General features: G+C 40.5%; 1 protein-coding gene across 1 annotated transcript; it reads left to right on the top strand.

Annotated features, from left to right (window-relative positions):
- Positions 1-6,606: 6,606 nt before the first annotated feature.
- On the top strand, positions 6,607-13,571 carry LOC115798390 (carbonic anhydrase 4-like). The gene is made up of 8 exons (XM_030755226.1): positions 6,607-6,709; positions 7,603-7,773; positions 8,000-8,148; positions 8,250-8,345; positions 8,569-8,647; positions 8,740-8,903; positions 9,000-9,182; positions 13,548-13,571. The coding sequence occupies exons 1-8, from the start codon at positions 6,607-6,609 to the stop codon at positions 13,569-13,571; spliced, it is 969 nt and encodes a 322-aa protein (XP_030611086.1).
- Positions 13,572-13,825: the final 254 nt, after the last annotated feature.

Below are 13,825 nucleotides of genomic sequence, written 5' to 3' on the forward strand. Positions count from 1 at the left end.
GGTGACTGTTGGAGTAGGAGTGGTGCTCTCATTACAATAGTACATCTTTAACGTCTTTTCTCCAACGGTAAAAAGTCAAGCCAGCTTTCTTGGCTGAGAAATGGCAAATCTCTGACTTTGTGTTAAATGTGCTCTTTACGCTTGTTCCTTGGAAAACGTTTGTCTTTGTGAGTATTCGTGAATGTTTTAGCACATCAATTTAAGTTTATATGCCAAAATAATTATAAAATGGAATTTCTATGTGTGTTTTTAGTTTATGAAGTGTTTCCGAATGTAGCACAGTATATATTTGTAACAGTTTGTAATTCATTGTTCTTCTTATTTCTGTATTTTTAGTTACAAAAACATGAAGAAAGAAAGAAAGAAAAAAGAAAGATATTAAAAGAGAACCTCCATTAGTTACAAGAAAAGCAAGCCTTGTGTGGAGCTATCTTCATTTTGTTCGCTGGCTGTCTAGCAGCATACTGGCTCACATGTTGTGAGGACAGCACAGGAGTTGTCTCATTGTTGTCCCGCTTTAGTGTATCTGTTGTTAATTTCATTAACACCAAAGTAGCTGAAACCAATTAACAACCCCCTCTGCTACTTAACTGACCAGATTAATATCCAAGTTGAATTGACTTGATGCTAGACTCTGATTAAAAATTGTTCTTTACATCTTTTTGAGCAGTGTATGTTCTCAGTCCTTGTCCAGTTTTGCCATATTCCAGTAGCCCATTTCTCATCAATATATCCTGGTTCCCCCAACAACTGATGCAGGCCATGTTGAGCTAGAAGGCATCTGAACTGGTATGGCTTTAGTTTCATGCCTCTGCCTAAAGGTGGACTTTAGGCAGCACTGGGGTCTAGCCTGGGTACCCTTTCTGGTTATGCCCCGACTGGGATTCAAACCCCAACCTGTTGCCACTGTACAAGAACATTTGTACTGTGTATGGATTAGAAGTCCTCAATTCCCAATGAGAAACACCAGTTGAAAGTGGTTGAAAACAACAAGACTAAGGGTCAGCAGCTGCCAGGACGACAGACAGCTGCTGGCCAACCAACCAGTCATAGTGATGGTTAACAAGAAGTAGAAGACTAAGGCTGTGGGGGAAGCACAGAAGCGTGCACCTATTCCGATGTTTTGATTGACTGATTGAACTTTATTGTCATTGTACACAAGTATACAACAAAAATTGCCGTTAAAGAACACCCATCCAAAATCTTGAGACAGGTGTCTGCGGTCATGCAGCCGTTGTACAGCGCTACCATTGAGTTGACGCTTGAAGTGGAGAGTACCACACCTACAGCACACACATGATAGCACACAGACTATAATCACACTTGTACAGAACATTTTGATGTACGAAAATCTACTATTCACAATGTGAAAGGAACACTTTGAGATATTGCTAAACCTTTTATACTCTGTTGTCCCAAATTCATGATCTGGTTAACATCACCTTAACCTGACAACCAACCAACTGTTGTGCTCTTTGTTGTTGTTTGATCTCTTAGCAAAGTCAAATTAAAACCTCACAAAGACAACCTGTTTGTGTGACAATCAATTTATTTACATAACAGATGTGTAAGATCCTCAAAGGCATCCTGAAACAGAAACATGATATATTTGGCATGCATAAAAAGTTTTGAATGTAAGCAGAAATAGTCCTGAAAAACCTCTGAGTTATTAAAATTGAGGGGTTAATAGATTACAGTGAATTAATCTGTCAAGCATTTGAGGAGTCAGCATTCATGATATGCTGCCATAAGTTGCTGTACCATCGACAGCTGCTGCTTCATTTAAAAATACTGAATATACTAGAGACTTCAAATAGTCAGAAAAAGTAGGTTTAATAAGTGCACGCATGTATTTGGTTCTTCAGTACATATGTAACAGATCATGATTTCCAGCCCAGGTTGAAACATGTTTAATCTGCTCTGCTCACTATGTTGCGTGATGTCCCACTCTCCCTTTTTAATTACATTATACAGCTCACAACACGTCAGGGCCTTGGGGGGCAGGTGTGTCACACAGTGGTCAGTGTGTGGAGCCGCTGAGGTGGCCCCACTTCTGTTCACTGCTGCCTGCTCCTCAATTTTATTTACATCTTAGACAGTGAGGGCCTTGGGGGGTGGTGTGGATGGGCGCTGTTGCTCAGTGCTCATTACATCTGTCCCTCCAATTTTAATAGCACTGTAGCTTTCACACACATATACATATTCTTCCCACTCCATACACTCACATACACCCAACATATCACTCCAAACACGTTGAGTGGAAGGAGGGGGAGGGCGGGTCTTCCACACCCCAGTTTCATGCACCCTGCCTGGGGTAGGGACTGGCTAGTGGTTTGGGGCCTGGTCAGCTGCTTCGTCTGGGTGCCGCTGGCTCTGTGCTGGTACCCGCTCGCCCACACTTGGTGTCCATGTAAGTTCTGTGTCTGTGCGCATGAATGTGTGACAGTCATATGTGTGAGTATGAGTATATGATTTGTGTGTGCGTGTGTGTGCTTGTGTATGGGTGTGTGCGTGTGTGTGTGTGGACAGCAGGGCCTGGGCCTGTGGCTTGCTGACCCTTGGCACCTGTGGGACATGGTTGCGGAGGGTGGGAGTCACCCCTCCCTATCACTCCCTACCGCTTCCTGCTGCTTCCTGCTGGTTGCCACTGCCGCCCCTGGGGTGTCGGGTGCCCGTGGGTCCCCGGGGTTCATGGCCGGATGTCTTGGCGTGGCTCTTGACCCGCTCCCTTGGCGTTGTGGCCTGGGGGTGGCTCGGACCTCTTTGGCGTGGGGGGGGCTCTGCTGGGTGTCGGGCTGTTCTCGGGCACCTGGGGCCTTGGGGCCGCATTCGCGGCTCGTGCTGGGGATGCCGGTAACCTTGGCTGCTCATTGCCTCTGGCTGTCTGGACTCCTGCCGTTTGGCCGTGAGGGGGTCCATCTGGGGTCTCCCTCCTTCCTCCTCTGGGGTGTGTGCGCAGTTACCATCAGGATGTGTGGCCTCTCGTCTTCTGATGTCCTGGTGGGCCGTGGATAGGCCGCGTCCCCTGGGTCCTTCCCTGTTCGCCTTTGGATCACGGGGGGCGATTGCAGTTTCTTGCCCCCATTGGTGAGTACGTTCCATGACAGAGGCACATACACATTTGTATGCAAGCAACAGCAGGATTTTGTGTGTGTGTGTGTGTGTGTGTGTGTGTGTGTGTGTGTGTGTGTGTGTGTGTGTGCGCATGTGTGTGTACGTATGTGCATGTGTAGATATGTGGATGTGTATGTATATGTGTGGATATCATTCTTTGATTATTCTTTTCTCACCTTTGTTTTGTTTGTTTTTTTTTGTTTTTTTTTTTTTTTTTCTCCTTTTTTTTTTTTTTTTTTTTTTTTTTTTTTTGTATTTTTTTTTTCTTTTCCTTTTTTTTTTCTTTTCTCTTTCTTACTCCTTTTCCTACCCTTTCCTTTCTGCCTGTCAGGCCTGGTGTAAATAAATTAAATTAAATTAAAATACAAACTAACTAAATACATACTAACAAGAGTAGCCTATTGTAAAACTTACAGAGCTATTCTTGGGAAAGCAAATATGTTTGGAACACCAGCGCATTCGGATCATATTCCGATTGCGAAAACTGCCAGACATGACAGGCTAAAAAAAAATAAAAAAAAAAAAAGAAACATGTTTAATCCCACAAAAGCAGAGAGAAGCCACACTGTGTTTCATGCCATTAAAGTGGACAGCTTGGATGGAAAATGTTATAATATTTAAAAAAAACACACCCAGAAAGCAGATGTACCAGAAACAAGTCACAATAAGCCTTGGAATAACCCATTACAGATGACATCAGAGTTGCTAACCCATTTGCATTAATTCTTAATCTAATGTGCTGGCTACATGCCTCCATGAAAAGCTGGTTGATACGAGTGTCTGGTCTGGACCATAGCACAATGGAAGAATTGTTGATCTAAAGAATCAGGTTTCCCTTTATATCCTGCCCACAGCCAGCCATGTTGGTCATTCATCTGGGGAGAGATAGCATCAGGATGCATGATAGGAAGATGGTAAGATGGAGGCAGGGTGATGTTTTGATCAATGTTCTCTAGTCATTGTTACTTTGACACATACCACCTGGGTTGCTGCAGACCATGTATGGCAATAGTATGGAAATGGTATTCTCTAGTGGCAGTGGTATCTTTCTGCAGGATATTCCTCCCAGTTGGACTTAAAAAGTAATAAAAGCAATCATTTGTAAGTGTTATAAGTGTTGATTTGGCCTTCATATTTAAATTCCTGAGATCTGACCAAGTAGAATCTATGGAGATCACAGCACACAGCTAAGAGGCTATGCTGCTAGCATCTTAGTGTCTGATAGTGTGGAACTTAGTGTCTGATAGTGTACTCATGATGCCTCCCTTCTTTCTGGTGACAGGGGATGATGTCAGGCCCTGGATGAAACTTGGCAAAGCTACACAGTGTTTTATCCCAGCAAACTTGGCACACACAAAAAGTCACACAAAAAGTCATTATATCACAAAGAAACACACCCAGAAACAAGATGTTCCAGAAACGTCAGGCTTTAGTTGGGATAACCATTGAAGATGACATTGCATTTGTTCATATAGGGAGTAACACTTCTGAATGATACTTTGACACGCACTACCTACGTTACAGCATTTCAAGCTGTTGATTTGACCTTCAAATTCTCCCCATATCCATTCAAGCCCAATCCATGGAGAATATACCTTATAGCTGAAAGGACTTAAAACATCTGCTGCTAGAAAATTACTGTCCAATACACTAGGCCACCTTCAGAGGTCATGGAGTAAATTGCTTTGCGAGCATTTCTTTCAGCTACTTTGCATGCTGTTTTCATATAATGATAAAATAATATTAAAGCATGAGAATACAAACTCCTTTTTCTTTGCCTCCACAGCTAAACATAGAAAAAAATAGAGTCAGGGGTTAAAGTGGGATTCAGCCGGTGGGGGAACCCTAAGTCTAAATATTCCATTTCTGTGCTTAAGTAGAATTTTCAAGTATCTGTACTTTATTTTCTTTTTCTGACAACTTCCCACCTCTAATGTCAAGTGTTATGTGACGTTTACAGAAGGATGAAGCTTTTACTTGCAGCCTACTGTGGGTCCTAGCCCAAAGAAACACACACACAAGGATTGTGTTCATTGAAACTGGTTTTGGAAAACTTGAAAAACAGAAAGAACATGCCATTTGAATGACAGCAATTCTTTATGAGCTGCTGTCATGCTTTATGAGACACTGATGATCATTGACTTGGTTAGATGACAGTGCACTAGGTCTATCATTGTGTTTATCACCTGTCTATGTACAAATCATATGAAATAACTGTCAAAGCTATGTATGCTAAATCTACTTCCTAGGATTATTCAAGCATTTGCTGCTAAGAGAGAATTATCTCTTTCTTGTAAATCCACAAGAAGTTGCTTGCCTATTTAAGCAGTTTACATATTTAAAAAATGACAGGCTGCTTTTAGGTAAAATAGAACACACTATAGAGGACAAACGATGTTCCAAATGGGCCTTAGAGACTTGAAACTACTTCTCTTCTGGGGTCTGGGTGGTGAGTCTGGGGCCATGGTGCTCATTATGATGAGTATGCTGATGCTGATGGAGAACAGGTAGGAGGAGAGAAGAACCAATGTTCCTGAAACTCCATGCTCTGCCCTCTCTGGGTTTATAATCATGCAGCAATGAACCAATAATCAGCAAGAATTAATCGGAGTAATGAGACGAAGTTAATGAGGGTGACAATAAAAGCACAGGACAGTGGCTGGATCAGTGTCCTCAGGTCACATTCACCTTGCCGCACCTTGCCATACCCACACACACACCAATATACTGTACGTCAGCACAAGTTAAACAACAGCATTCCTCATTTCATCCAGAGCAAGATAGGAAAGAGTAAATGCTCATGAAGGCTAGATGACTTGTTGCAAAAAGTGCTGCAAATGGCTGGAAATATAAATAAACTGTTGGGAAGAAAATTAACTTAAAAAGTGATAAACTCAGTGTCGTGTCAGCTTGCATCCTTTGTACCTGGTAGCCAAAAGTAGTCTATATTCTAGGTTTTAGCATTTTATCAGAATTATTTGTGAATCTGTGATGTTGTCCTGTTGGTAGAAATAAAATCAGAGAATCAGACCTAAATATTAGGCAGGAGACCAACAATAGATGCTTGTGGAGGAATGCGACCAGGAACGGCTGAAAAGGACTGAAGTTTATTCCAAAAAAAGGGAAACACAGGTCCAATCATGTCACGTGGAGGCAGTTTCAGGCCAACTGCAGGATGGGCTGAGGGAATAAAAAGAGAGGGTGGAGTGAACTGCATCTATTATCAGGCACAGGTGCTTCAAAGGTAAGATATTCTGCTGCTCGGGTGAACTGGACAGAAGCAAGAATTAGGTTATACTCTGAAACATAACTTTTTGACATTTTAACAGCTGATTGTAACATTTAAAAATCTGGCATTAGTTATTGGTTAAGGTAATGTTCAAAGTTTTTATATAGGCAAATTGATTTCATGCACTAGCCTATATTTTTTTCTTCCACTTATCCATATAATCATAATCATATAAGCATTATGTGGCTTTTTGCTTGTTTCAGATGAAGTGGTTTGTAGCAGCTGCCTTTGCTATGTGTGTCCTCACACCCACTGCGCACTGTGCCTCCTCTTCTTCAGTCTGGTGTTATAACCTCCCATCCTGCAGTAAGTACCCAATATTTCCATTATCTGTTTTTTTTTAAAAAACATTTTACTTTTACCTTTAATGTCAGAATCATTATTGTTCATCGACATCCCAATGGATTTGCACTGTTTTTTACAATATGTACCACATATAACAGCACCTACATGTTTATGTATACACATTACACAAAATTATATCACAAATCTGTGTGAAATCAGCAAAAACAAATGTCTTGTTGAACTGGCATACCCTCTAGTCCATGACCAGGCTAAAAGTAAAATATTACAGCTCTTCATTAGTTAATGGGCAATTGCCCCCTGTAATTTTCTAGGTTTAAAGCTGAAGTCACAAGTGTGAAAGGGTTGTAAATGAAGAGACAAGTTACTGGCAATTCAACAGTCTTCAAGTTACTGATGGGTCAAATGCAAACAAAGATGCAACCTTTGAAACACTGTTACTGCTCGGAATGGTGAAAAAAAATCAAGAGTCTGTGCTGTATCAAGTGGATCCGGACGCTGATATGGAAACTGTGCGTACCACATTTGTATTTTTATAACATTACAACAGGTAACAGCATGGTTAGAAAACAGTGGTGGTGGGGATGCATTAAAATGGTACACAAAACTGCAGGCAACAGTTTGGTCCATCTGATCACTAAATGTGATGCACAAAGGAGCCAAGCCAAGAAAACAAAAAAAAACAATACCCCATGTCAACACAACATTCTGCAGGTTGAGAATTTCAGGTGTAAAGTGTGCTTGCCTTGATATCAGATCGACAGAAAAGGGAAGTAAATGAGCCAAAAAAGGAACAGAACTCTACCACTGAGAAGAACCATTATCCATTATCTGTTATATATACTACCCACTGGGCTAATCCTCTTTAGTGACATGAGTCTCCTTTCTGTTTATAGATGACTCCACCTGGCCAAAAATTTCTCCCCAGTATTGCAACGGCACCCGACAATCACCCATTAACATAGTCTCAGCGTCTGCCACACTGAACGCCAACCTGACTGAATTCACTTTTGTAAATTATGACAGCAAATCTGCGATGAAATCCATACAAAATACTGGCAACACAGGTGAGAAATACTTTTATGGCTTTATAAGGAAGTACTGGTTACAAAAGTGTTCTTCCCTCAATTGTTTTTTCTTTGCCAAACAAGGCAGCCTAGCAAGATATGGACTTACTTTACCAACTAAAAAATGATCTCAGTGGAATTTTCTGACATCTGAGCATTTTCTCTCACTCCTCAGCAGGTAGGTGTAACTAAATGATGCATCTTGTTTGTTTGTTTTTTGTTCCAGTTAAAGTGACCTTTAACAGTGGAGTCCAGATTTCAGGAGGGGACCTATCCGAGAACTACGACAGTCTGCAGTTCCACTTGCACTGGGGCAACGGCTCCTCTGTCCCTGGCTCAGAGCATACAGTGGATGGAGTGCGCTATCCTATGGAGGTACAGATTTTGTGGATGGATGAAATAATGGATAGATTTTGTTGTATCTCTTCAGTGTATTCATACTAAAACTGAAAAAAATAATGACTTAATTTTCCCAGCTGCATATTGTGAACAGCAAGTCATCCTACAAAGGGAATACAACTCAAGCCATTAAAGACTCCACCGGACTTGCTGCTCTTGGTTTCTTCATTGAGGTGAGAGAAGCAGCAAACGAGCTTTTGTGATGCCTGCTGTATACTTCATGTATCAGACAATGGTATTTGGTGCTTTTTTCAAAGGCTTTCAGATTTTCTTTTCCTCTGTGCAACCTCACTGCAGCTTGCCGGTATCTTCCCTTGTTGGTTTGTTTCCTCCTCTGGGATGGTAAAAACAATGCACTGACTTAAAAAAAAAACATTTTTTCTTTCTTTTTTTCAGGTAATGCCAGGCAACTCATCTGGCAAGCCTGAAAGCTGGTACAATTTGACCTCTTACTTGGCCAACATCACAACAAAAGGTACTTTTTTTGTGTGTGGAAAATTTCCTCTCCTGTTTGTGACTCAGTTATGTCATCTACAGTCTTTTCATAAGTCTTGTTTCTGCCCTCAGGCCAGTCAGTTCCAATTGCAGCTGGGTTTTCACTGAACGATCTGCTCGTTGGGGTGGATCGCTCTAAGTATTACCGCTACCTTGGGTCCTTGACCACCCCGTCTTGTAATGAGGCAGTGGTCTGGACTGTTTTTAAGGAACCGATTAAAGTCAGCAGAGATCTGGTAAGTTCGTTCTTTCTTTCTTGTGTTAATTGCCCTCGCAGCAAGCATTTATGTACTGTTAATGGTTCATGCAACTAACTGGAAACATATCACCAGATTGACCTCTTCAGCACCACAGTGCGCATCAATGGCAGTGCATCAAAACACATGACAAATGTCTACAGAAATCTGCAGCCAGCGCAGCCAGTCTCAACACAGAATAACAGCGTCACCACCAACTCCGCCTCCACAGCATGTTTCTCACTGGGCCTGCTACTCAGTCTTGCACTGGGAAGTTTAGTATGCACATACAGTTTTTTCCCATCTAAATAAAACTTACCTCTGCTGCTTTCTAATGTAGTTCTTCGTATTTGATATAATCATGGAAAGTGTGAAAAAAATGCTATTATGGTGAAGGCTACCTCTGCTCTAATGTGAAACTGGATATCTCATGATTATGCCTGGCAGTTACTAAGCACTTGTCTGTTGTCAGATGTTAGTCTTTAGACATGCTTGCACTTCTTTTTGCATACATTCATTTTTATTTATCTTTTGCATGACACGCACAAGTTTTGATTTTGCGAAGCTATGTATGAACAAGTGAGGCACATTTGTACTAAGCCACCAAAGCTATGCATGAATGAGAAAGGGATGCACTTGCACCATTTACAGTGTAGTTCTGGTAGTTTTTAATCCAGCATTGTAAGAATGTATCACTATCTGGTGCCATTAAGATTGATTGATGTTGGGATGTGTGTCCAGTTTAGTTTACCAATATATGATTGAAGGATATGGTAATTTTTTTGTACTTAAAAGTAAATAAGGTTTTGTAACTTATTTTGCTTTTGTTAGAGCAGCTACTGCAGCAGGTGAAATGCGCTGGGAGCTAAACCTACAAAATGAAAAAGCACGCTGTGTCTTTAAATTGGTATTATGAATGCTTTGCTGTTACTTTTTCAAATGAACAAATCGTTTAATAGTGATGCACATTGCATTTAATACTGTATTGTACTGCTTGAACATCTAACAACGATGACCTCCTGAGCTTATAAAATAGTAATTAAAATTACTTTTCACTGTTTCTGCAGTCTTACACTTTTTTATTTTTATTTTTTAAAGATTTCTATTGGAGGATATGGGAAATTTTGAAATGATATTGAGCTTGTCTGGGGTGTTATGTAACTGTATTTCTTATACTTAATGTGGTTAAGCTGAGCTTTTGATAACTTGCTTTTATAGTTCAGAAAATGTGCTTAAACAATGTACTTTATAACAAAATTCCCCAGTTTCTTTATAACTAAAACCCATGAAGCTGCCAGTTTTTCTCCACAATGGTTTTAACCCTACATGACCCAAATCAGTTACTTACAAAGCTTTGACATTTGACATTATTTGACATTTATTTGACAGAAACATGCACAATGTTTAATGTCAGGGTTTCAGTTAATTTGATTTTAACTACATGAAGCATTTTAAATACTTTCAAGAGAATTTTCTCTCAGCCATCACTTTTTTTAAAAAGCCAAAATTGGAGCTACATTTCCTCATTTGAAGCCATCAGAGGGGGCAAACACAAAAGACTGACATCATTATCATTTTGTTCTTTTGTAACACCCATATTTGATGTCACTGAGATGAACAGGCCACCGCAAAATGAGGTGAGGTGTTCCCTATAAAGCCACTGTATCATGTGGCGTGATATATGGATGCAAATTATAATGTGACATTTAGAATTCCCATTTACCGGTATCATTTCTTAAATGTTTCCTAAATGTTGCCACCCACTTTACACACCAATAATGTTTTATCAGATTTCACTCCAAACTTTTTGAGCTATCATTTTTAGAGAGAGAATAACAGATAGACACATACATGCAAATGCCACCCAAAATATAATCTTTGTGGCAAAGAAATTCAACATTAGGATACTTTAATATTTTCTCATCTTTTAGAAAGGGTCTCACCTGAGATTTTTTTCATATAGATTTTACAAAATGTATACTGCAGCCTCCTGTAGGCCCACCACCTGCAGGAGTATGGAGTGTCCCTTTACAACCACGGTGAGTGCTTGGTCTATATCCTCCTGGGAACAGAGAAAAATAAGTGTCATCAAATTTGCACTTCTTTCTAATTTCTCACATCCTTGGGGTCAAAGAAACATCTCACAGTTTAGACTTTTTCAAATTTATTTTTAAATAAAATTTTTCAGCATGTGCACTGTAGTGGACATCAGGACAATGTTCATACAAAAAAAGGAACTGAACTGAACAATTTAACGAATTATTCTTTATCGCTCCACTTTGTTACATATTCCATATGCATGGGGTAACTGTTTGAGACACCCTGACAGGAGATGGTGCAGCCCAGTATCCTAACCACCACAGTTTAAGTACATGAGCTATGCACAAATGTAAATATTTACATGCCAACAAGATCAGGACCCTAAAAAACATAGATATTGCCAGGAATAAAACGGACTCGTTTCCTGTGTGTGTTGGACTTTGTGAGGGCTGCCCTTTGTCAGTGATTCTGTTCATAATTATTATGGACAGAATTTCTTGGCGTAGCCAAGTGGCAGAAGGCTTCCGCCTTGGTGGCCTCAGAATCTCATCTCTGCTTTTTGTGAATAATGCAGTCCTGGTGGCTTCATCAGGTGGTGGCCTCCAGCTCACAGTGGAATATTTCACAGCTGAGTGTAAAGCGGCTGGCATGAGAATTATTACCTCTAAGTCCTCAGTTGGAAAAGGGTGGTGTGCCCACTCTGGGTCAGGGACAAGTTGCTGCCCCAGGAGGAGAAGTTTAAGTATCTTGGGGAGATTGGCAGACGGATTGGGGCTGTGTCTGTATTGATGCGGACGCTGTAGTGGTCTGTCGTGATGAAGATTGAGCTGAGTATGAAAGTGAAGCTGTCAATTTACTGGTCAATCTACATCCATACCCTCACCTATGGTCATGAGCTTTGGGTTGTGACCTAAAGAATGAGATTGAGAATACAAGGAGCAGAAATGAGGGTGGCTGGCCTCTCCCTTAAACATAGGGTGAGGAGTGTAGCCATTCAGGAGGAGCTCAAAGTGGAACTACTACTCCTCCACATCGAAAGAAGCCAGTTGAGGTAGTTTGGGCATCTGACTAGGATGCCCTGATCCTAAAACAGGACCCCTACACTGTACTTGAATCCTGTTTTTGTATTTAATCTTGCTACTCAAGCCCTTAAACAGCACAGAGTCTGAAGCTGAAAGAATAAAAACTAAAACTGTCAGGAGAAGGTTATGTTCTGTCAGTTTAAAATCAGCAGGGAGTGCCACATTTTCACTGAGTCTTTTATTTACAGCATGTTTAAAGTGCAGTTTAGATTCTCTGCTGGGAGAATATATTTTACATGTGCAGCTTGTAGAGCCCCACTTTACTAAAACCACTAAAGCACATGTGTATGGTATGTATGGTGACCTGAAGGGCTTCTTCAGTTCTAAAATCAAATGGTGTAGAGTCCCAGGTATTTGAACCCCAGCGGCGGTTGTCAGCTGGAGGTGTTCATTGACTCACTATTGGTCATGTACATAATCACATCCAATCAGTGGTTTTGGGTGAAGCTAATGTGGTACTTTGCCTCACTCTGTCAAGGAGCTCTGTGTAACATTGACCCAAAATGCAGGACTCGGAAGCAGGTATGACTAAAGTTCAGCTTTTTATTTGCTGGTAGTGATAGGGGATACAGGGCTGGTCATGGTCCTGGGCCGGTGGCCCAGTGTTTTGGTTTCTATTTGTGAAGTTCTGTTCTATTTCTAGTTTTGGTTATAGTTTAGTATTTGAATCTTAGTTTCTTTGTTTTCTGTTTTTCATGTTCTGGTTTTCCCTATACTCCCGTGTGTGTGTGTGTAAGTCATGACCCTCTTGTATTTAGGTTCCCTTTGGTTTAGTTCTGTTTCTTAGTGTCTCTCCTTTGTCCCAGGTCTGGTTTAGTTGGTCATGTTCTCACTCCCTTTGTCAGTCTGTTAAGTCAGCATGTTTTTGGTTAGGTCAGTTCCTGTTTTATTTTGACAGTCTTGTGTTCCTTGTGCTTTGTGTTTAGTTTTGCTTCCCCTTTGTCATTAGTCTCATTTGGTTCACCTGTCATCCCCTGTTGTTTCCACTTGCCCTAATTCCCTTGTGTGTATTTAAGCCCTGAGTCTTCCTTTGTTCATTGTTGCGTCGTCGTCATTGTTTCCCCGAGTTTTCCCATTAGCTGTGTGTTTTGTTTGCTCAGTTTTGTTTTTCTTTTCTCCCAGGCTTCCAGTTGTTTTTAGGCCTTGGTTGAGATTTTGTATTCAGTATTATCCAAGTTTGGAAATAAAACATTTAGTTTAAGTCTGCGTCAGTCCTGCAATTGGGTCCTCTCCCTCCACACACAGCCCCTCATCGTGACAATGTCAGGGAGAGCATTGTGTTTTAGACATGAGTTTGAGTATTTCCAGGTGTGGAAGAGAAGATTGTTACATACTGGATGGCATACTGAACTTAAGTAAGATGGTGACAAAATAAGGAAGAAGTATGAGACCTTGTGTGACCAATGTGTGAAATAAAAGATTGTGCAAAAATCTTGAGTCATTTCATTATATTTTGCTAGGAAAATGGGAAACGTCTAAAGATACAGTCTAAAACTGGTTCTTTGCTGTGTTATTCATGTAGACACAGCACTGGTTCAACCCTTGACTTAGAGCTGAATAATTCATAGGTCAGTGATAAGTGTAGGACTGCAGCTATTAATTATTTTGTAATCACATATTCTATTGATTCTATTCCAACAACTGTTCAGATATGAAAAAACAACTTTTGTCTTGTTAATGAACAATAATAAATATTCAAAAGAGGAAAAATCAGGTCTTTTAAAATGAACTGCTTATTAGTTTTAAATTTTATAAAGTGGTGCTTTTAACAGTTTAATTGCATACAACACATTTAAACAA

Source organism: Archocentrus centrarchus, chromosome 19 (genome assembly GCF_007364275.1).
Source record: "Archocentrus centrarchus isolate MPI-CPG fArcCen1 chromosome 19, fArcCen1, whole genome shotgun sequence".
NCBI lineage: Eukaryota > Metazoa > Chordata > Actinopteri > Cichliformes > Cichlidae > Archocentrus > Archocentrus centrarchus.

Excerpts from the sequence above, each read along its gene's own strand:
- LOC115798390 (XM_030755226.1), top strand. The coding sequence starts at position 6,607 with ATGAAGTGGTTTGTAGCAGCTGCCTTTGCTATGTGTGTCCTCACACCC. Across the intron at positions 7,774-7,999 it reads ACAAAATACTGGCAACACAG|TTAAAGTGACCTTTAACAGT; the intron begins GTGAGAAATACT and ends TTTTTGTTCCAG. Across the intron at positions 9,183-13,547 it reads GTCTTGCACTGGGAAGTTTA|ACACAGCACTGGTTCAACCC; the intron begins GTATGCACATAC and ends TTATTCATGTAG.